The 25377-nt window shown below is 38.0% G+C and overlaps 1 protein-coding gene across 6 annotated transcripts in view; it reads right to left on the bottom strand.

The window, feature by feature from the left end:
* The window catches only part of LOC126335487 (protein crossbronx homolog), a 77857-nt gene extending 54524 nt beyond the window's left edge, over positions 1-23333 (bottom strand). For 3 of the 6 annotated variants that reach the window (XM_049998815.1, XM_049998814.1, XM_049998813.1), the window contains exons 1-2: positions 22875-23074; positions 21051-21241 (exon numbers count right to left, since the gene is read on the bottom strand). In XM_049998815.1, the coding sequence (XP_049854772.1) occupies positions 21051-21241; positions 22875-22898 (215 nt within the window). In that variant the 5' untranslated portion in view covers positions 22899-23074. Of the gene's footprint in view, positions 1-21050; positions 21242-22874 lie in introns of all 6 variants that reach the window. The other 3 variants (XR_007564884.1, XR_007564883.1, XM_049998812.1) reach the window with 2 other exon arrangements.
* Between the last annotated feature and the right edge of the window lie 2044 nt (positions 23334-25377).

The raw sequence follows: 25377 nt of genomic DNA, 5'->3' as shown, positions 1-25377 counted from the left end.
TTCAAGTCTTGAACAGAATTAGTACTATGCATTGAATATATCTCTCTCTTCCTAGCACAAGATATTTTAATCCCAGATGTTAACCATCCTTTTTCTTGGCTCCCACTGCAATTGTACTGATCCAGCATGTACAAAATACTGAGCAATTTTCCTTTTCCTTTCATAGTTATATTTGGTTTATGGAGATGCTTTATTGGTGCTGTCTGACCATCATGGTGAGATACATCACAACAGACAGTAAGAATTGGTTAAAGCAAATGTGCCACATCATAGGTTTCACAGATTCAAAGTAGCATTCCTGCAGAAACTAGATGTCACAGTAGTGTTCTAACCCCTCCTCAATCAGTCTTTTGACTGGTTTGATGCCCCTTCACACAATTTCCTCTTCTTTACCAAACTTCACAATATTAGAGCAGCACTTACACCCAACATACTTGACAATTTGTTGAACATTTTCCAATACTTGTCGCACCCCCCCGCCCCTATAGTTTTAATGCTAAACCACTCTCTAGTAACAGGTAAGTTATTCCCTGATGTCTTAACATATCCTGTCATCCGGTCCCTTCTTATAATCAATGTTTCCTATATAGTTAAATAGTTACTTGTTTCATGTTCCATGGATCATTTTGCATGATAAATAGTAATTATGAGGGATGAGTCATTTTACATTCATATCACAAATTAATTTATAAATCTGGCTGTATGCTGAACATTCATCAGTTCCCTGTGCCCCCCCCCCCCCCAACCCCTCCCCAAACAGTATACAGATGTGATTAACAATTCTTACCCAACACATTTTACGCATTACAATAAAAGGAATTATCTTACAGAATTGTCAAGGAGAAACTTTTTCAGTTTGTTTTCAAACTTTACTTTGCTCTCTCCAAAATTATTACAGTTGTTATCCTTACCTCACCAATTCTGTAGACAACCACTCCGTTTCTTATCTTGTCAGTTCACTTAATGTTCAACATTCTTCTGTAACAACATTGTCAAACATAATGATCTTTTTTTCTGGTTTTCCCACAGTCCACAATTCGTTAGCATATAATGCTCTGCTCCAGATGCACATTCCCATTAATTTCTTCCTCAAATTAAGCTCCTTGTCAGATGCTGCACATTTATTTCAGCAATGAATGCCCTCTTTGCCTGTACATGTATGCATTGTATACCCTTCTTCCTTCATTCGACACAAGGTATTTTGTTCATTTACTATGTGGTTGCCAATTTTTATGATAAGGTCATCGTGAAACTTATTTATGCTACTTATTTCTTTCATCTTCCTTTGACTCACACTCAACCCATTCCATTCAACAAGTGTGACAGCAATGTTGTTTAACCATTGATATCATTTCCCCTTGAATTTTAATCTGACTCCTGAACCTTTCTTTTACTTCTGTCACTGCTTCTTTTATGTATAGATGGGTCAGAAGGAGAGAAAGACTATGTCCTGCACTAAGTCCTTTTTAATGCAAGCACCACTCCCTTGATCTATTTTTCACTGTTCCTTATTGGTTCCCATACATGCTGTACATTATCCGTCTTTTTCTATAGTGTGTACCTATTTTTCTGAGACTTTCAAATATATTTTAACTTTTACATTGTTGGACGCTTTTCCTACTCTGACAAATCCTATGAAAGCATCTTGATTGTTCGTAAGTCTTGCCTCCGTTATCAAGCACAAAGTTAGCTCACAGTTATGAAAAGTAATATTATTTAAATCATAAACAAGTGTATGTACTTGACCATTATAATGTATTACAGCACACTGATAAGTTATATAATTTGATTTGTCAAAGCTTACAACTGGGATGTAATGGTAAATAAGAGAGAAACAAACTTCTTACAAGTTCTTGTAGATAGAATACAGATGTATCAGTGTACACCACATAGCCTACATCATTGTTAACCTTCGGGGAAAAAAAAAGAAAAAGAGAAGAAGAAGAAGAAGAAGAAGAAGAAGAAAAAACTTGTTGAGATGATTTGATTATCTATGTGGCTCCATCACAACTTGTGAAACCCAGTGAAGACAAGTTTTATTTGCACTCTCCTTTATTATATACTTATAACTATTGTAACCATCAATGAATACATATTTACCAACAAATAGCTCAATATGCAGTAACAACAGCAACATGAAATAAGTATACAACATCAGGATGTTCGCCAGAGATCAGTGCTGCTTTATTAACTGATATTTAGAGGAGTTCTTAATATATTGATACACTTTTCTACCAAAAATGATTACGTGGTATGTCACAGTGGGGATATTTGAGCATGTGCGATACCTGAGCCACTCATGTTTTCTCACCTTTCATTTTGTTTGCTGCAATTTTTATGTTTAACAAAAAGAAACTTAGTGCCTGTAATCACAATAGTTTGAACCATATTTTTATTCTACAACAGTCTGAATAGTTGCATACATAACCTAGAAATAGCCACTTGGACGAAAATGGTGAAGATAGGGGTACCTGTGACACTCAGGTTGGGGACAGCTAAGCTACGACTCAATTATATCTCTGCTAAAGCTACATTCATAGGTACATTATGTGAACAGGAATTTTTTTGACATGACAGTTTTATAAAATTACAAAAACAAGTCTGTAACAGCTTCTCAGCAATTACAAATTACTTAGTGGCATAATTTGTTAGAAGGCAAAGCTACACTTGCAAAATTTACCTATAATAGTACATCTATGTACGCATTATTTACTGCTGAGGCAGCCACAGACAGATGGTGTGTGTGTGTGTGTGTGTGTGTGTGTGTGTGTGTGTGTGTGAGAGAGAGAGAGAGAGAGAGAGAGAGAGAGAGAGAGAGAGAGAGAGAGAGAGCTGTGTTTGTGTCTATGCTGTCTATTTTAGAAGAAAACCTCCTGGTTGAAAGCTTACAAGTTTAGTAGTCTTTCTGTTGTGCCTGTCTGCAACACCTCCGCTAAAAGGTGAGTAGCAATCTATCCCTTTCATAATGTTGTCAATGTAAATGTTTTTTAGCAAGCTTGATGCATGTACTTGATAAGCATAACTTTAGACCCTAGTCTATTTGGAACATTGATGAGAGTGGGGTCACAACCGCCCGAAAGACACGGCAGATTGTGACAAATAAGGGAGAAAAATAAGTTGGCTAAGATACGTTTGCTGCACTAGGTAACCTTACACTGGGCAATAAATGTAGTAGACATTTCTATCCCACCTTGCTTCATTTTTCCTAAGACTGATAAGAAAGATTTTTTTTAAGAGGTGGTCCACTGTTTTGCAGGATCTGCACATCCCTCTGATCTCTTTATGGGACATTTCGTGAAGTGTGTTAGATTCTCCAAGGTCAATATGAGATCCATACCTTAAGATAATTGTGACAGTCACATTTCTACTGCTTCCTTCAATCAAGTCAAAGACATTGGCATTGTGCTTCTAACTCCACCCCCCCCCCCCCCCCCCATACCAGCCACGTATTGCAGCCACTGGAACAGACTGTTTACAGTCCATAGAAAAGCTACTACAATCATCACTGATGAATGGCTGTTAACACTTCAAGGCTAGCATATTTCCATATGAGACATGGCCAAAATAGTAGATAAGGCACAGCCACTAGCTTTCACAAGTATGAATATTTGCAAAGTCTTTCATGTTAGTGCTATCTTCCCCCAAATGAAAATATTTTTGGTGATGTCAAATTTCTGGATAGGGACACTGAGAAGGTCACATTTCCCTATGGAAAGTACTGGGGATTCTTCAATTAACCAGATGGATTGGAAGGATGTTAACAACAAGGTCGGATGGAATCCAATCTGTGCAGTACATACCACAGAGCAGGCAACCCCTCCACTACTGAGAGTCTGATGGGCTAGATAATACTATAGCTGGGGATAAGACCTGAGCTACATTGCACATGCACACTAAAGCAGATAGAGTGGGCGGGTGGTTTTCCACTGCACCTTGTGGGCAAAGTGTTAATCAAATGTTAATCAAAATGCTGTTGAGCAAACAAACTGGTGTGGGTGGGCTTAGGCCTACTGTCACCTTAAGTCCTAGACTGATGAGCTGTCCAGAGTCCCCAACAAGTGAAGCCATTGTTCCACCAAACGTGGAGAGACCTTAACCTAAAGCCTTGGCTCATTTGATGAAAGGCGATAGGAAAAGAGCAAAATTTTCAAGTTTAATAAACATAACAGAGACTTCATTGAAGGCGGGTCGACAGAGAGCAGGAAAGGTGAAAATCTGAGGGGTCATGATCATGTGAATAAGGTGGGTGTGGAATGACTTCCCAACCCAACCATGTCTAATGTTTTCTGTCAGTCTAGCAGAACACGGGCACACGTTATCGTGGAGTAGCATCACTTTGCACAGTCTTCCTGATTGATATTCTTGGATTGTGTCTGCAAGATGTTTCAGCTGTTGACAATAAATGTCAGCAGTGATGGTTACACCTCGGTGAAGTAATTCTTAGCACACCACGCAGAAGTTGCTGCTTTGTTTGGGTTCAGACATCCCTTTCTTTTCCTTACGTTGGCATGAAGACACCATTTCTCGTCACCAATATTGGTATTGGTATGATAGAAATGGCCATTGTTCATGAGCCAATTGATGAAGAGCAAGCAGAGATGCACATGGTCACCAGGTGATTTTTGTGATTTTGGTTTTGAGCACGCGGTATCCACGCATCTGATTTTTGCATCTTCCTCATTGCATGCAAATGTTGCACAGTGGTGGAATGATCACAGTGCATCATATCTGCCAGTTCTTGAGTACATTGGTGTAGATCACCATGGATTAATGCATTTAGACAATCTTCATCAAACACTGAAAGTCTTCCTGAATGTGGAGTCATTAACATTAAAACAATCTTCCTTAAAATGAGAAAACCATGTTCTGTCCAATTATGTTATCCCCACACACAGTGAAAATGTTTCTGGCTGCCTCCACTGCTGATATCCCTCTATTGAACACAAACACAAGAATTTGTCAGAAATGTTTCAATTCCTCCACTGGGCACTCCATTTTTTAGCATCCACAACTCCATTCACTATCTCCAAATGACAAAATGTGTTTATTTGGAGTTTACGGGCACTCTATGCCAAGGTTATCAGTGTCCACATGACAAAATATAAATAAAAATAAAAATGACAATCACTAAAGAAACACACAGCAACCGGAATACCAACATGCAAAACAAAATCTCTATGAACTTATGCACTAACATAATATTTTACAAAAACTGCAAATTGAGAAATCTTTCCCACAAAGAGAAGAATTTTTTTAAAAAAAGCAGGAAAAGTCTAGAAAAGAACTTTGGACTACACAAAAACAGGAAAAAGTGAAAGGTACTGTGTCTCCCATAGAAATCCAAACTGAAGACATCATCAAAATCATATGAAATAAAATATGACAATCATTCAACAAATAGTACAAGCTCATCCACGGCAAAGAGTAATCAGAATGACAGCGAAAACACAGGAGTGTACAGGGAGCCAGCCATCAAGGGTTGGTTGTTCATAAAATTTTGGGGGAAAAACATGCTAAGTTTGCAAGAAGCATTGCAGACTAATCTGTCAGAAACTAAAGCAACCCACCAAATGAAGAATTGCACACTACATTTGAATGGCTTCCAATTGAAGACAATGCTGTTGTTGATAATGATCAAACAGCAATGATTCTTCAATCTCCATCATCAATACCAAAAATGATCATGTGACTAGTTTCACTTTCATAACTGGTTTTCAAGAACTTGCCGTTTCTTACAGTTTAAGTTTTTAACATGATAATGTTATTGGCATGAGATTTCCAGCTCAAGTATCACCACCCCCTGGATAAAGTACCCACACAATGGGGACCGTTGAGCCATGGCGTAGAGCATTTTTGTACACGATTTCCTCATGTTTACACATTTTCCAATTCATGTTTTTAAATACACAAATTAATGGCAATAAATATAAGGTTTAACGTGACAGTTTCCATTTTGTTTCAGCAAGCACCAAAAAAATTAAAATAATCAAAAACAGAAATGTTACTTAACTATCCCAATTCTCCACTAACAATATTTTATTTCTGAATGTAATAAACTGAAGATGGTATTCACTTATTGTAGCTAGTATCATCTGTGTTCTAAAGTTCAGTAAAAATGGATCCACCTTAAACAATTGTTATCTAGTAAAAAAAAAAAAAAATCACACTGCTGTGCTTTAAATTCAGTTAAATGATCATGTATGTGCTTATACCTCCACTTTTTGCTCCAAAGAAACTGATGCAGTTAATCAAACTTACATACCAAGAATATGAGAAAATAAGAAGTACAAAAGAAATTTGAAGTTTAAAACTTTATGAAGCTAAATGAATCAAATGGTTGTGGAATCATTGTTTTGATTTTCTTGTGAAGCAGAAGTAAATTACATCTGAGTCAAGGAAAGGAGGGAAGAAGAAAATATAAAAGACAAACATTTATGTCTTTCAACAGTGCAGGGCCTTAGAGTAAAAAGGGGCCAAGGACACAAGAGAGAGGTCAATGCAATACACCCTATATCACATAACTGATGGGCCAGTTCAACCAAAGAATGGAACATGACAACTATTTTCAAATCAAGTATCTATCAGATAAATGTCTATGTTATAGGATTCGTATTAACCATACTGATATCCAACCAGAATCATAAAATGTTTAACTTCTAGTAATTAGTTCAACTGGCTGTGACCATTTCAATTTGGTGCTGTTCATCACATCCTAAGATGGTGAGACTAATCTCCAAAATATTTTATTTATTAGTGCAGCAAGAGCTTCATAAATAATCCTCATAGACACGGCAACTGTTGCACTCCAGTGTTAAAATAACTTCCTATTCAGGTCTCAACAATTATGAAAAGCATAGAGTGCTACTCACCGTAAAAATGAAACACTGAGTTGCAGACAGGCATAATGAAAAGACTGTTAGCTTTCAGATAAAGCCTTCCTCAGGAAAAAAAAAGAACACATAAGACATTTACACATGTAAGCTCACCTCACACACACATGACCCCTATCTCTGGGCACACTGACCAGATTGCAACTGGAAAGTACCAAACAGGAGCAACAATCCAGAGTGAGGCAGGGAAGGGATAGCACAGTATGGGTGAGGGAAGACAAATCAGTGCTGTCTGACAGAGCATGCAGGGACTACAGGTGGCAGGACAAGGCTGCCAGAAGCAGTACCGGAAGCAAGAGAGGTAGTGACACAGCGAAATAGAAATGAGAGAAGCAGAGACCACTGAGTGCAATGGGTGATGGTAATGGGACATGAATTGGGAGGAGGTGATAGGACAGGGGGCAGAAGCTGTTGGGGGACAGTAGGTTGCTGCCAGTTACCATCGGGATGATTCCAGGAATGGAGAGCATGTTATGAGGATAAATCCCATCTGTGCAGTTAACAAAAGCTGGTAGTGGAAAGAAGAATCCAGATGGCCCGCATTGTGAAGCAGCCACTGAAATCAAACACTTTATGTTCAGCTGCATGTTGGGCTACAGAGTGGTCTACTTCGCTTTTGGCCACAGTTTGGCAATGGCCATTCATCCCGGTGGGCAGCTCCTTGGTAGTCACACCAATGTACAGAGCTGAGCAATGTATGCAGCAGAGCTGGTATATGACACTGTTTCACACATGGCGCAGCCTCTGATGGCTGGAATAGGAAGTGCTAGGCGGTTGGACTGGGCAGGGCTAGCACCTGTGTCTTCCATTGGGATATGAGATCCCTGTGGCAAAGGGTTAGGTTTGGGAGTGACACAGGGATAGACTAGGACGCTGTGGTGGTTGGGCAGGTGATGAAACACCGCTTTAGGAAGTATGGGAAGGATCTTGAGGAATGTATGTCATTTCAGGACATGTTTATAGATAACCAAAGGATATGTTCACTTGTCCCAATCCAGGGTGGTATTAGGTGATGTACGGGGCACTCATTTGTAGCTGGTTCTTGGGAGTGGTGGTAGGTTTGGGGATGTGTGGGAACATGGCACAGAAAATCTGTTTGCGGACTAGGTTAAGAGGACAGTGCCTGTCTGTGAAGGCCTTTGTAAGACTTTCAGCATAGTAGGCAAGGGAGTTCTTGTCACTGCAGATACGTCATCCCTAGTGGACAGGCTGTATGGGAGGGATCTTTTGGTGTGAAATGGATGACAGCTGTGTAAAATACAGGTACTGTTTGTGGTTGTGGGTTCATTGTGGACAGAGGTGTGGCTGGAGCAAGCAGAGAGGAGGTCAACATCCAAGAAGGTGGCACACTAGGTTGAAGAGAACAAGGTTAAGTGGATGGAAGAGGTGGTGTTGAGACTGTGGAAGGATTGATGGTAGGCTGCATCATAGATGTCATCGATGAACTTGAACCAGAATATGGATTTTGGAAAGCTAAGAAGGTTTCATCTAGATGATCCATAAACAGGTTAGCATAGGAGGGTGCTACGTGGGTGCCCATAACTGTGCTGTGGATTTGGTTGTGTACATTCCTTCAAAGGTGAAATAACTGTGTTAAAAGTTAGTAAGGTGTATAAGGAATGAAGTAGTGGGTTTGGAGTCTTAAGGATACTGGGTGAGTTAGTGTTCACTAGCAGCAAGACCACAGGCATGAGGGATGTCGGTTTATGGGAAGTGGTGTCAAAAGTGATGAGTAGGGATCCAGGAGATAAGGGGATGGGGATGGTGGAGAATCGGTGAAGGAAGTGGTGGTATCTTTTATTAGAGAGGCTAGATTTCACGTAGATGTTGATCAATGAGGGCCAAAATTCTTTCAGTGGACGCTTAGTGTGAAACTACAATGAGACATCCAGGATTATTGGGTTTGTGGATTTTGAGGAGCATGTAGAAGGTGGGTGAGTGGAGTGTCATAGGAGTGAGGAGGGAAATGGATTCAAGAGAAAGGTTCTCAGAAGGGTCTAAGACTTTAGGCAGAGATTGGAGTGTATGTTGGGCTTCTGAGATGTGAACAGTCTGGTAGATAATTGGCAGGGGCCTTCTGTCAAGTAGTCACTGCAATTCATAATGACATGGGTGGGACCTTTCTCTGCAGTTAACTTGATTAGGTCAGGATATGTTTTGAGGTTTTGTATGGGTGCTCTTTCTTCTGCTGAAAGGTTGGTGTTATTAGGAGGGATGTGGGACAGGATGGTGGGGTGAGACTGAGGGTGAGGATTTCCTGGAAGGTGACCAAAGGGTGGTTAAATGGCAGGTTAGGAGGAACACAGTTGGATGGTGATGTGAACTCGGAGAGGAAGAGTTAAGTGTTAGGATTATGTTGGATTTGGTTGAAAGGATTGGTGGCAAATAAGAATTTCAATTGCAGGGATTGGGAGAAGGAGACTAGGTCTTTGACAATTCCAACATGGCTAGTTTTGGGTGTAGGGCTAAAGGTGAGGCTTTTGGATACAACTGAAACTTCTGTGGAGCTGAAGATTTTGGCACAGATGTTAACAACAGTGTTCTCGGATTGTTTCAGCTCTGAAGTGTTGGCAGGGAGTTTTGGGCAAATTTAAAATGTCAGCTAGGCAGGTTCTGGGTGTCATGAAGGACTGACGAGGAGGTACGCTCTGGGTAGGACAAGGATTGGATAATGGTGCCCCTAGGTGGCAGCAGGATGTCAGCAGGTTGGATAACTTTTGGAGGTGGTGGCTGGAATGCTCTTCCACATTCTGCAGAGCAAGGGCTTCAAATTCAGAGATTTAACTTCAGCCATTCCATGTCAACTCAACACACTTTAAATAAACATTTTTACCTCACCACTTCATATGTTGCTAAAATTTGGTATATTCATAGCAAGTTCTGAGATTAAGAAAAATAACGTGTTTTACGGACTATAAGATGCACTTTTTTCTTTGAAAAATTGCCTCCAAAATTCAGGTGCATCTTATACTCAAGATTAATACAAAAATGTCCAGTGTTTGATTTAAAATTCCTGCCAGACTTAAAAATGGCCACACATCCCATGTGGTGGGAACCCTATATATATCTTGCAACATTGGATTCAACTGGCAGCATCAGTGCACTGACAGGATGAACCTGAGCTGCGGGGATTCACAAGCTTTCCAACACTGTCACCCTCCCACCACAACATCGCAAACCCAGAACACAGGCCTAGCCTTTGATGCGTCATTCAAGTCTATGGTGTCAGTGGACTGGAAGTGAAAGCTCTTTGTGTTATCAGCAACAGTAAAACATCTTTGTTGGTAGCTAGTTTCATATTCGAATAAAATAAAAGGCACTCAAATGATGCAGGCTATAAACTGAAAGTAGTAGCACATGCAGAAGAACATGGAATCAGAGCAGCTGAGTAGCATTTTCATCCACCATCAACAGAAAAAAAATTCACAACTGGGTAATAAGCACTGAAAAAATGAGGAAGACTAAAAGGGCAAATAGAGGGCTGAATGCAATATGGCCAAAATTAGAAGATGACGTAATGAAATGGATTCAAAGACAATGTAAAAATGGCACTGGAATTAATGTAAAAAGATTCATATATACACTCATTAGCTAGTGCTACAGTGGAACTTAAAAGACTTGAAGGGTGGAGTTGGTTGGTGCTACAGGTTTATGAAATGTTGTGGACTTTCTGTGTGAGCCAAAACCAAAATATCTCAGAGACTGCCACAAGAGTATGATGAGAAAATATTATCTCTCAATTGCTTTATTATACAATACTGATAGAAAACCAGTGTGGAACTAAGCCAAATAGCAAATGTGGATGAAACTCCTCTGACGTGTCATGTGACGAGTAACAGAACGGTTGCCACAAAAGGCACTAAAACTGTAACTATAAAAACAAGTAAACATGGAAAAATGCAGTACAATGTTGTCCTTTCATGTCGTGCTGACAGTACTAAACTTGAATGAGATTTTCACTCTGCAGCGGAGTTTGCGCTGATAATCTGCCAGGAAGTTTCAGTACTAAACTTAATCCAATGATCATTTTCAAATGCAAAACAACGCCAAAACTTCCTTAAACACAAGTGCTGGTGTTCATGTACATGAAAAGGGTTGGATGGGTGAGGCTGGTACAAAATTATGGATTAACAGTGTGGGAAAGAAGGAAAGGTGCGTTATTGAAGAGGTCTCTTCTTGTGCTGGAGCAGTTTAGTACTCATTTGAAAAATTCTGTGAAAGAGAAGTAGACACAGGGAAATACAGAGCTTGCTGTTATTCTGGGAGGACTTACTTCACAACTGCAACCAATCATGTCTCAATAGACAAACAATTTAAAGTGTATACGAGAAAGGAATGGAACATGTGGATGATAGATGAAACTCAACATGAATTCACACCAAAGGGAGTTTTAAAATGACTGACAAACAAGTGTGACAGTGGATAAAACACTTGTCGTCTTGAGTAGGAGAAGACAATATTGTTAAATCTTTGAAGAACTGCGGCATAAGTAATGCTCTCATCGGCAGTGAAGAAGATATATGAAGAGGACAGTGACGAGGAGGAGGAGGAGATGAAAATTTTCAGGAATTTTAAAGGTCTGTTCAGTTTTATAAACTAATAATTCTTTCGTGTCGCTTTGCAGTCGAACAAGAAAAAAGGTAACTTTTTAAATTTCTTTAAAATTATGGTGCATCTTATAGTGTACAAAATATGGTATGAAATTTCAATTTGTTTTCTCAAAAGATTTACGAAATATGGCTATGGAAAATTTTCAATAAATGGCCGAAAAAGTGTGAATTGGAATTGTCCTAGTTAAGTTACAGAGATGGGGAAGGACTCACTTTGGATCATTTTTTATGGTTCAAACAGCCGTCCTATTTTTTATGCTCTTTCCAGTGATATACAACACAACATAGGTTCTAATTATGAAAATACTTTTCAAAATACAAATTAAAATTTTGGTTTAATTTTGTTCCCAAAAACACATAATTTAAAATTTTCAAACTATTTCCATACATACCTGTAAATCATATTGCAAAATATCAATAAGGAATGATGATAGGTTCACTGTAAAAAAAATATTCCTGACTTTTCTTCTCCACTAATAGCCTGTCTGACCAAACCTACCTTTGACAAATAGGAATTTAATTAAAATATACAGAAAGGTAAGCAAAAATATTAGAAATATCAAATATCAAATTCTTAAAACAAAAACAACTAGTATATTCCACAATTAAATTAAGTTTATTGTTTACTTCCATTTTATACAATTCCAACTAATAGCTTATTAACTGGTGAAACAAAAATATTGGACATGGAACCTATAACTACATATTTAAATAATATATGAAAAAAGTGCAAGTACTGATGTAATAGTTCTGATCCAAAAATATTAACCAATATGTACATTCCATTTCCACAGACTTGAGCCAGTATATGCATGCTGGGCAAGTTCACTTGCTGTCTGTACAATCATACATGACTAGAGCCTTAGCTGAGAGGAACTGTTCTGTATTGTTTCCTTCTAAGGTGAATAATGAAACTTTTTATATTATTGGTCCTAAGCCATTGTAGCGCAGCACAGTATTAATGTAAAGCAGTTATTACACTACATTTAACAATTTTTTATCTAATAAGTTTTATTGGAACTGTTTTAACAGTTCATTTGCAAGTAAACTGAAGGAGTGTTTTTAATTGGTCTTTCTGTCAACATGGAATCTAGTAAAAAGTGCAGTGCTGTAAGAGCACAGCATTGTAATCCATTGAATAAATAAAATCATTTTATTAGAGACAGGAAAAACTGAAATGTAACAGTGTGGATGTCCAAGTAATTTCCACAAATACCTAATGGCCCAATGATTTGTGATAAATGTAGGAGAGATGTAACCAAGCTGAAAAATACAGAGCCAATAAGCAATAAAAATGCTGAAGTTTATTCTGGATCAGATGTAATCATCCCAGTCCAAGATCCAGACTTCACTGTAACTTCAATGGTTACTCAAATGTTTGATACATTGTGGCGAACAAGGTGGAACCTTTTTATTTCCTCTCTTGTTTTGCCTCCTTAAATTCATTTTTTTTATTTTTGACTAATTATCATTAACATACGTAGGTATAATCTGCATTTTCATAAAAGAAAAAGGTTGGGCCTCAGTTTTACAGAATATAGCACCAGGTCTAAATTTGTGCTAAGTTTCACGTATGTAATTAATTTCCTGATTTACTTTGACTATTCCTAGTTAATATATTTCATTATATGGTGAAATCAGTAACTGTTCCGTGACACAGATTCTACTGTTGACTTATAAAAAAATATAAATTCTGTAATAATGATAAACATTTGGAAAAAGAATCACTGGGATTCTTAAAGTATTTATATGACTCTATTCAAAAACATGTTAGCAAAGCCAGCTCTTAATTCCAACGTAACTACCAGTTGGTCAAAAATATTGTTTGCATAACTATCTGTTAATTTCGTGATTTAAACAAATAATTCGGCTTTACCCTTGTGGTAGAAGAAACTGTTAAAAAGAACAATTTTTTTATGTATACAGTTACTTTAATGAGTGATGTTTTAATTGTAATTTCTGTAAATTAAACACCAAACAATGTACAGTTTCAGTACCTATTATTGTGATGTTATATAAAAGCCCGATTTTTGGGCTCGAGTCAGTCAATGCATCGCCGAGTTTCAGACAAGAAACCTGTGTTGGTCAGAACAACATCAATGCATCAACTTCACCGTGAAATAAGTGTAACAAAAATAGGACATGTGGTAATACAGTATATAAAATGGAAATGCTGTGTGGCTAGGGCCTCCCAGCAGGTAGACCATTCGCCTGGTCCAAGACTTTCGAACTGACGTCACTTCGGCGACTTGCATGTCAATGGGGATGAAATGATGATAAAGAAAACACATCACCCAGTCCCTGAGCAGAAAAAATCTCCAACCCAGCCAGAAATTGAACCCAGGCCACTAGGCATGACATTCCGTCGCGCTGACCGCTCAGCTATCAGGGGTGGACGGTTAATACAGTGACAGTGACTGTTAATTTTATTTGAGAGACTGTGAACTGTGTGGCTAGGTTTTACTATTCATAGATGTTCAACAGTAAACTACTGTAGCAACATGCTGTATATGCCTGCAAACTATTAATGAAGCTTATCAAAATTTGCCAATAGTTAACTTGCCATATAACTGTGTAATTTTGGGGGCACATGTACAGTGAAAGTAAAGAACTATGAAACAAAACTGTGCACCTGTCGGCTACATCATTTATAGTAGTCAGTGTTGACCCCCCATTTTTCAACCAGTATAACAACGCAGGACAGTGACACCGAGGACAATCAACAAAGAAATAAAGCAGGCGAACATCACTTCAAAAACTATGTGAGTCCCCAATTGTTAAGAAAAAATAATGTCGAAGCAGTATACCAAATTAAAAGTGAAAAAATTGTCTTCGTCAATGGAACATTAACTATTTGTCACCCCTGAAACTTCATCAGATAATGATACCAATGTCAATGAAAGTGTTCTCTAAAATTTCAAAACTAGTGTTTTTATTCCTGCAGGTAGGCCAAAAAGTCAACGATTCTCACAAGTTTACTCAATAAGTGCAATATCAGAAATATAATGAGCAAATTTTATGCTCTTAATTACACCGTTTACCATTTTGAAAGAAAAGGGGTTTATGAAAGGTCTGAACCGAAAATCTGTGAAATGTTTACCCGAAGATACTATCAAAACTGTACATTCCTGTTGTGAAAATGAAGTTACCCGTGCAATGCTAGGTATTAAAGATTGCATGACCGTTACAGAACCAAGTGGAAGTAAAACAAAAATATCAAAGACTTATTTTGTGTAACATTAAAGAAGCTTACAACCATCTTAAAGAGAAGTTTCCTAATATAAAAATGGGTTTCTCTAAATTTGCTGAGTTGAGACAAAACATTGTGTATTAGCTGGACAGGATGGCATAGTCTCCGTTTGTGTGCAACTCACCAACACATAATATTAATTATAGAAAATGCCGAACTAAATACAGTAATAAATGGAAGCTTAAAACATTACAAGGAAAGCTTTGCAAAACTGGTTTTCAACCCATCATCAATTGATTGCGACGAGGTAAAACGCAAATATTGCCTAGGAGAAACTATAATACATAAAACTTTACACGACTCCTTTGATGAAAATTTAATTGAATGGATTCAGTTCCACCAGTGAGTGTCAGCTGACTGTTGCAATATGGAAATTGTACAGAAAACTTCTGAAGACTTTATCGATTTATTCTGTACTAAGATGTCTTCTTCAGTTTAACATTACTTCACTGACAAGCAACAAAGCTTAAGTCCACAGAAGAAAATCTTAATGGGTTGGAATTTGCTGTTACTGTGATTTTTTCAGAAAATTGTAGTATAGTTCTATAGGACAAAGCTCAGAGTGGCCACAGAACACGATAACAGGTTATTACACATCCTTTTGTTATATATTAGAAACAGCAAGAAAAAATTGAGCATGTGAGCTTTGTCATTGTTTCTGACTGCATAGAGCACAATACAGCTGCTGCTTACAGCTTTTGAAAAAAGCTAACTTTGTACCTAACGAATAAATTTCAAAACCTTCCAAAAAAGATTTACTTTTTTTTCAGCTGGTTCTGTCACTCAATACAAAAACAAGAAACACTTCCCGAACCTTTGTCTTCATGAGGAATACTTCCAGCCAATGGAAAAGACCTTGTGATGGCGTAGGGGGTTCCGTTAAAAGACAGACTGCTCATGCAAGTTTGCAAAGGCCATACCACAACCATATCCAAACCCCATGAGATCTATTTGAGTGGGCAATAGCTAACATAACAAAAACAGATTTTGCCTTTTCCACTCCAGAACATTACAATAATTCAGAAATGTTCTTAAAAAGCCAGTGTGAAGAAGTGTTGACGATCAAAGGAACACAGCAACCTGACGCAGTCGTTACCAAAACAACAACAAAATTATTAGTGAAACACTTCTCAATTGATGTGCAGGGTTGAGAGAGGGAGGTAACTGCATCACCAGACAAAGTGAAGTTACGAGACATATCAGGCTACACCACCACTTTGTGTGGCAAAAACTGGTGGCTTGGGTACATTTTACAAGAAGGGGGAAAAATCACCTTGGTTAACTGAGAAAAAACAAAACTGGTGGCTTGGATACATTTTAGGGAAAAGAAAGAACTTGATGAACTGAAAATAACTTTTCTATACCCATTTCGATCAGTTGCACCATTCTCCTATGCTACACATGCAAATATCAAGTGGAGTACCAGTTGTGGATGTTCTATCAAAACGAAATCGGTTTACTCTGATGGGGAGAACATACACTCTTGTTGAAAGTGATGTAAGCCAAACTAAATTGTTTAATATAATCTGCATAGGTCCGAGATAATTTTCTGGAGAACTGCTTTAAACTCAAAACTTAATTTTTTCTCAGGTGCATGTTAATTTATATGTTGTAGATAGTTATTTAAAAATTAATGCTAACACTTACTGTAACACAATTAGCTACATATAGACACCTATTACTTTCAAAACCAAGCACCATATACTTAATTGTTCTGGTCCAAGCACCATGGACCAGAACTATTAAACCAATATTTACACTCTTTTCATACATTATTATAATTTGTAGTTATGGGTCCCATGTTCAATATTTTTGTTTCACCAATTAAGAGTCTATTAGTTTAAAATGTAAAAAAGTAAAGCAAGCAATCAAGTTAATTTAATTATGTAATATACCAATTGGTTTTGTTTGAAGAAGAAGATATTTTGATATTTCTGGTATTTTTTACTTACCTTTCTGTACATTTCAATTAAATTCCTGGGTGAAATGTAACAATCTAGATCTACATCCATACTCCACAAGCCACCTGACGGTTTGTGGCGGAGGCTACCCTGAGTACCTCTATCGGTTCTGCCTTCTATTCCAGTCTCGTATTGTTCGTGGAAAGAAGGATTGTTGGTATGCTTCTGTGTGGACTCTAATCTCTCTGATTTTATCCTCATGGTCTCTTCGAGAGATATACGTAGGAGGGAGCAATATACTGCTTATCTCTTCGGTGAAGGTATGTTCTCGAAGCTTGAACAAAAGCCCGTACCGAGCTACTGAGCGTCTCTCCTGCAGAGTCTTCAACTGGAGTTTATCTATCATCTCCGTAACGCTTTCGCGATTACTAAATAATCCTGTAACGAAGTGCGCTGCTCTCCATTGGATCTTCTCTGTCTCTCCTATCAACCCTATCTGGTACGGATCCCACACTGTTGAGCAGTATTCAAGCAGTGGGCGAACAAGCGTACTGTAACCTACTTCCTTTGTTTTCGGATTGCATTTCCTTAGGATTCTTCCAATGAATCTCAGTCTGGCATCTGCTTTACCGACGATCAACTTAATATGATCATTCCATTTTAAATCACTCTGAATGCGTACTCACAGATAATTTATGGAATTAACTGCTTCCAGTTGCTGACCTGCTATTTTGTAGCTAAATGATAAGGGATCTATCTTTCTATGTATTCGCAGCACATTACACTTGTCTACATTGAGATTCAATTGCCATTCCCTGCACCATGCGTCAATTCGCTGCAGATCCTCCTGCATTTCAGTACAATTTTTCATTGTTGCAACCTCTCAATACACCACAGCATCATCTGCAAAAAGCCTCAGTGAACTACCGATGTCATCCACCAAGTCACTTATGTATATTGTGAATAGCAACGGTCCTATGACACTCCCCTGCGGCACACCTGAAATCACTCTTACTTCGGAAGACTTCTCTCCATTGAGAATGAATGCTGCGTTCTGTTATCTAGGAACTCCTCAATCCAATCACACAATTGGTCTGATAGTCGGTATGCTCTTACTTTGTTCATTAAACGACTGTGGGGAACTGTGTCAAACGCCTTGCGGAAGTCGAGAAACACGGCATCTACCTGTGAACCCGTGTCTATGGCCCTCTGAGTCTCGTGGACGAATAGCGCAAGCTGGGTTTCACACGACCGTTTCTTTCGAAACCCATGCTGATTCCTACAGAGTAGATTTCTAGTCTCCAGAAAAGACATTATACTCGAACATAATACGTGTTCCAAAATTCTACAACTGATCGACGTTAGAGATATAGGTCTATAGATCTGCACATCTGTTCAACATCCCTTCTTGAAAACGGGGATGACCTGTGCCCTTTTCCAATCCTTTGGAACGCTTCGCTCTTCTAGAGACCTACGGTACACCGCTGCAAGAAGGGGGGCAAGTTCCTTCGCGTACTCTGTGTAAAATCGAACTGGTATCCCATCAGGTCCAGCGGCCTTTCCTCTTTTGAGCGATTTTAATTGTTTCTTTATCCCTCTGTCGTCTATTTCGATATCTACCATTTTGTCATCTGTGCAACAATCTAGAGAAGGAACTACAGTGCAGTCTTCCTCTGTGAAACAGCTTTGGAAGAAGACATTTAGTATTTCGGCATTTAGTCTGTCATCCTCTGTTTCAATACCATTTTGGTCACAGAGTGTCTGGACATTTTGTTTTGATCCACCTACCGCTTTGACATAGGACCAAAATTTCTTAGGATTTTCTGCCAAGTCAGTACATAGAACTTAACTTTCGAATTCATTGAACGCCTCTCGCATAGCCCTCCTCACACTACATTTAGCTTCGCGTAATTTTTGTTTGTCTGCAAGGCTTTGGCTATGTTTATGTTTGCTGTGAAGTACCCTTTGCTTCCGCAGCAGTTTTCTGTACTCAGCAAACCACCATAGACGCACAGCAGAGTAGACTCCTCGTCGTATGTCAGGAGATGTTTCCAGGTTCCTCTCTCAGTCTTGTTGTTGTTCTTGATGTGGTCTTCAGTCTTGAGGCTGGTTTGATGCAGCTCTCCATACTAATCTATCCTGTGCAAGCTCCTTCATCTCTCAGTACCTACTGCAACCTACATCCTTCTGAATGTGCTTAGTGTATTCATCTCTTGGTCTCCCTCGACGATTTTTACCCTCCACGCTGCCCTCCAATGCAAAATTTGTGATCCCTTCATGCCTCAGGACATGTCCTACCAACCGATCCCTTCTTCTACTCAAGTTGTGCCACAAACTTCTCTTCTCCCCAATCCTATTCAATACCTCCTCATTAGTTACGTGATCTACCCATCTAATCTTCAACATTCTTCTGTAGCACCACATTTCGAAAGCTTCTATTCTCTTCTTGTCCAAACTATTTATTGTCCATGTTTCACTTCCATACATGGCTACACTCCATACAAATTTCTCTTCTTCAGAAACGCTTTCCTTGTCATTGCCAATCTACATTTTATATCCTCTCTACTTCGGCTATCATCAGTTATTTTGCTCCCCAAATAGCAAAACGCCTTTATTACTTTAAGCGTCTCATTTCCTAATCTAATTCCCTCAGAATCACCCGACTTAATTCGACTACATTCCATTATCCTCGTTTTGCTTTTGTTGATGGTCATCTTATATCCTCCTTTCAAGACACTGTCCATTCCGTTCAACTGCTCTTCCAAGTCCTTTGCTGTCTCTGACAGTATTACAATGTCATCGGTGAACCTCATATTTTTTATTTCTTCTCCATGGATTTTAATACCTACTCTGAATTTTTCTTTGTTTCCTTCACTGCTTGCTCAATATACAGATTGAATAACATCGGGGAGAGGCTACAAACCTGTCTCACTCCCTTCCCAACCACTGCTTCCTTTCGTGCCCCTCGACTCTTATAACTGCCATCTGGTTTCTGTACAAATTGTAAATAGCCTTTCGCTCCCTGTATTTTACCCCTGCCACCTTTAGAATTTGAAAGAGAGTATTCCAGTCAATGTTGTCAAAAGCTTTCTCTAAGTCTACAAACACTAGAAACGTAGGTTTGCCTTTCCTTAATCTCTCTTCTAAGATAAGTCTTAAGGTCAGTATTGCCTCACGTGTTCCAACATTTCTACAGAATCCAAACTGATCTTCCCCGAGGTCTGCTTCTATCAGTTTTTGCATTCGTCTGTAAAGAATTCGCGTTAGTATGTAGCAATATTACGAAAAGGAAAGTTGCCACTAATCATATAATGGAGATACTGAGTCGCAGATAAGAATAACAAAAACACTGTCACAAATTTGTGATAAGTCTTCTTTCTTCGTTGTGCCTATCTGCAGCTCAGTATCTCCACCATATAGTTAGTGGCAACTTTCCTTTTTATAGTATTTTTATTTAAATTCCTATTTGTTACAGGTAGGTTTGATCAAAATGGGGCTATTAGTGAAAAACAAGAGTGAAGAATATTTTTTTTTTATCGCATACTTATATTTTCCCTTGTGCTTTACAAAGGTACTAAGTATTTGTGGACAAATTTAGAAAATTTTAAATTATGCACTTTTTGGAAAAAATTAAATCAAAATTTCAATTTGCATTTTAAAAAAAGTTCATAATTAGAATCTATGTTGTGATGTATATCAGTGGAAAGACCATAAAAATGATGACACCTTTACCAGCTTTCTAGCTCAATTATGACAGTTCCCATTCAAGATTTTTTGGCCAGTTTTGAAACATTTACATAGCCATATCTCATAAATGGCTTGAGATAAAAAAAATGAAATTTAGCATTATTTTTAGTCTCAGCACCCACTATGATTATACCCAATTTTGGTAAAATCTAAAATGGCGAGGTAAATTGGGTGGGTTGATTTACACTGAATAGCCACTTACATAATAAGCACGCACAGTAGCAGTATCTTGCAGAGGAAGCAGAGGTGATTCTGGGATGCCTGTGCCATGGAGATGTGAATTGGCAGTAACAGACTTGTGAGGGTCAGGGACTGGCAGAACCTGGAAGGCGAAGATAAGTGTAGAAGGAGGTGTAGGATCCAGACAAAGGAAATTTTATGTTTAGGCCATTGGGTGACATTCCATGGTTTAGGAAGTATTTCAGAAACAGCGTGTTGGACTGGGTTTTAGGCAGGGAAAGGAAAATTTTTCTGAACTGGTGCAGAAAGATGGAGCAGGGGTCCATTGTGGCAGGTGTGGTTCTTGGTAACAGGAAATGACATAGGAAAAGGGCAAATTAAGGTGTTAGGTGGATGTGAGGGGATCTAGATAACAGAAAAAGATGCATACAATATGTAAAAATATGTGCAAACAAATATGTAAAAAACTTACTATTCAGATATAATGCAGTACTCCTGTTGAAACTGACTGTACACCTTTTGATTGCCACTGTTTATAATAGGCCTGTCGATCATTTTTGCTGACATGCTGAGTTGAGAATCTGCACTAGGATCTGATGGTAGCACCTTCCTGAATGATCCTTGTCGTTTAAAGGAGTCACTTCCATCAGCATTTGAGCTGACCTGCATATTTAGTACAAAATAATTACTTTATTGTTTCCTACACATTGCCAAATGAAAAAATATTAACTGAAAACCTCTTATTACAAAAAATAGCCTACTATTATAGTAGGTACATTACAGACAAAAGTCAGTTTGAATACATTCACAATGAAAACCATGTTACACAGCTGCAGCAAATTATGAAAGACACTCCAGAAATAGTAAATGTAGCATCACTGAATGTACTGGAAATAAGAATCTGCACTTGGCAAGCCACAGATGCTGGAAACAGCCAGACAATTAACAATATAAATAAGTGACTTCAATAAACTGGAATTATTAACTGAGATTATCAGTAACTTTGGAAGCACACATTATAAGGGGCACATATGGATTTCCACCTTTTCCTTGATGACATTCCAGTCTTAACCTTCAAAGAGCCTTATTTTACGCAAACCATTCTTTCAATCTTCCAGGCTGCAAACTTTTCATATGAGCAGGTATCCCTAAGAATCAATTAACTGTGACTTTTATTATAATGAATGGCATTTTTCAATAGTTAAACTAATAGGGTATCAGGATGAGTTATCTTGATATGGGCTGTCCACTGTTTTCCACAAATAACTTAAGTCAATTGCTGGCGAGATTTCTACTCTAACAGCTCATAGCTTTCCTATTTCCTGACAATTATCTCACTTAGCACACTGTTACTGTTTAGTATACAATGATAATTTTTAAACTTGCAACTTGTTCCAATATTGATCCTAGGTCTATGGAATACAAAATAAAGTACCCTACAAGAATGAATTAATTTAATTATTCTTTATTCTTAGAACCATGGCAGGCTCTCCCTCCTCCCCAACACATGCTCCTTTGATTATGATGTGTTGTTGAGAATTATATGAACGACCACAAAGCATTGCTGACATATACAAAACACAGGCATCATTTATATATTTACATTCTTAGTGTTTTTGTATAAGATCTTTTTTTAAAATGGCAACAGGAGGAATTTATTACTTCTGGATTTGAAACACAGTCTTCATGAACCGTAATTATCAGTGTCACTGCTAGCAGATAAGTAAGAAAATTAGTACGATTTTTCTATTAGGCACAAACAATAATAACTACCTTAATGTTAAATCTGAGAACGCTCTTTCTTTAAGTTCATATAACTACACTATCCAGCAGAGAAAAATCTGTTTAAATAACAAAACACATTGCCAATCCCCTCGATTAAAGGCATTAAATGAAATTTTTTGAAAAAGGAGCCAATGTCAAAAAGGAGCCAATGTCAAGGAATATGCGATAGTTGCAAAATAACAGCATTAAATTTTAAGTGTATGTAGCTGCTAAAGTAAGTAAGAGGTTTAGGTTTTCGACGGAAGTCTTATTTTAGCGCTATCAATAGCCTTTCAATCTACCATAAGCTTTGCATGATGTCAAAACAAAAACTGGGTTATGCTCAGTAATTTGGGTAAAGTTGCGAAACAATTACAGCGTTAAATACTCAGTATATGTAGCTGCCAGAGTAAGTAAAAGAGTTTTGGTTTCCACGGAAAACTTATTTCAGAGCTATCAATATTCTTTCAACTTACTATAATCTTAAATTCTTCATGCAAAACCATAATCATAATTTGATTTCGAGATTTACCTTCTCAGCCTGCTGTGACGCCATCCGCTGCTATGAATATCCTTTTTCTATACATTCATTGATTGTACACAATTCGGCTGTATCACAATAACTGAGAAAATGTAGAAAAAACATTATTTTGATTCTCTGTCATTGCCGCCCAACACTATGTATACAAAACAAATGTAGCACAGATGAATCATAGATAACTCTCATAACATGAGTTGCGTGGTGATTAGAATCTATGGAAATGCTCTGAAATTCTGATGTGACCTTAGTTCGAAACCTGTGTTCCAAAATATGAAAAAAATACGCAAGAAACGGAGACCGATCAAAAAGGTCTGCACAGTGTTAGCTTAAGCGAAGGCAGCTTTCTAACATAAGTTTACTTCGAGAGTTGCAGGATGATACTGATGACTGATGTCAGGATGGATTTGGAAACATATAATTATCGACAGTCCCTCGTGTGATACGGAAAAATACTTGTATGACGAGAGAAGTTACCCCACATCAATTATTTCTCATGACCGGCTGATGCAGACATGAAGATTTCTGGCAACAGGTAGAAGCTACAAGGAACAAGAATTCTCTATTACAGTTTCGAAACAAACATTAAGTGAAATCATATCCAACCCATGTGCAGCTATCTATGCTATCCCGAAGAAGGATTTCACGAAGTCAAAGTACATTAATTCTGTAATATAGCAATTCTGACAAGTTAAGGATATTTTTACCGTTTTAGACGATTTTTAAACTTAACATAGTCTTAGCAATTAAAGTTATGGCCAATGAACTACAGTTTAGTTTGTCTCTGAGGTGAGATTTTCACTTCGCTGCCTGAAAACTATCAACAATTTGTTACAGACTTTTGCACCAGAATATAAAACTCTATCCTGAACTCTAACAGGGATTCATAGTCGAAAGCGTTACTTATAGTATCGTGGTAGCGTATTCTTCAGTTCACCTCTGATTCATTGTAGTTATGAAACTCGCGAAATTTTAGAAAGTAAAGCAATTGTAAGAAGCCGTAAGTCCCCGAAGGCACTGTTGCCAGATCTCCATCGTCAGCTTAACGCAATAATCTGACTGTATTTTTCTTTAGAATAAACAGGGTCTATTTTTTTCGTTAAACTGTCATGTAAGATTATGCCATAAGTAGGCATTGAGTGAAAGAATGTTAGCAATCTATTACACAGGTCGACATAGTGAGAGATATTTCCAAGTCCTAAGCAAACAGAACTGAAATATTGATTAGGTTATCTGCATGCTACTTTCACCTAAGTTTGATGAAATGATTTATATCAGCAGCTTCTGAAAGAACCATTGAGTAAAGCTCTGTTGTAATATCTACAATTATTTCCCTCAGTTGTTACTTTTAGATAGCTGAACAGACCTGCAGAAGACAAGTAGTAGTTACTGTTAACTACAAGGTAAACTTTAAACTGTCTTTCATATAATCTGTCATCATTGGAAACGCTCAAAAAGCACAAGATGTAAAATACCACAAACATGGCTTATATATTACATCGTTCCTGGCGGCACATTAAAAGTCCGCAAAGAACTAATTTTTTTATCGCCGTTTTCATGTTGGCCATGTTGTTGTTGTTGTTGTGGTCTTCAGTCCTGAGACTGGTTTGAAGCAGCTCTCCATGCTACCCTATCCTGTGCAAGCTTCTTCATCTCACAGTACCAACTGCAACCTACATCCTTCTGAATCTGCTTGGTGTATTCATCTCTTGGTCTCCCTCTACGATTTTTACCCTCCACGCTGCCCTCCAATACTAAATTGGTGATCCCTTGATGTCTCAGAACATGTCCTACCAACCGATCCCTTCTTCTGGTCAAGTTGTGACACAAACTCCTCTTCTCCCCAATTCTATTCAATACCTCCTCATTAGTTATGTGATCTACCCATCTAATCTTCAGCATTCTTCTGTAATACCACATTTTGAAAGCTTCTATTCTCTTCTCGTCCAAACTATTTATTGTCCATGTTTTACTTCCATTCATGGCTAGACTTCATACAAATACTTTCAGAAACGACTTCCTGACACTTAAATCTATACTCGATGTTAACAAATTTCTCTTCTTCAGAAACGCTTTCCTTGCCATTGGCAGTCTACATTTTATATCCTCTGTACTTCGACCATCATCAGTTATTTTGCTCCCCAAATAGCAAAACTCCTTTACTACTTTAAGTGTCTCATTTCCTAATCTAATTCCCTCAGCATCACCCGACTTAATTCGACTACATTCCATTATTCTCGTTTTGCTTTTGTTGATGTCCATCTTATATTCTCCTTTCAAGACACTGTCCAATCCATTCAACTGCTCTTCCAAGTCCTTTGCTGTCTCTGACAGAATTACAATGTCATCGGTGAACTTCAAAATTTTTATTTCTTCTCCATGGATTTTAATACCTACTCCAAATTTTTCTTTTGCTTCCTTTATTGCTTGCTCAATATACAGATTGAATGACATCGGGGAGAGGTTACAACCCTGTCTCACTCCCTTCCCAACCGCT

The sequence above is a fragment of the Schistocerca gregaria genome, chromosome 2, assembly GCF_023897955.1.
Source record: "Schistocerca gregaria isolate iqSchGreg1 chromosome 2, iqSchGreg1.2, whole genome shotgun sequence".
NCBI lineage: Eukaryota > Metazoa > Arthropoda > Insecta > Orthoptera > Acrididae > Schistocerca > Schistocerca gregaria.
The sequence above is the reverse complement of the archived record's forward strand: the minus strand, read 5'-3'. Positions and strand labels throughout refer to the sequence as shown.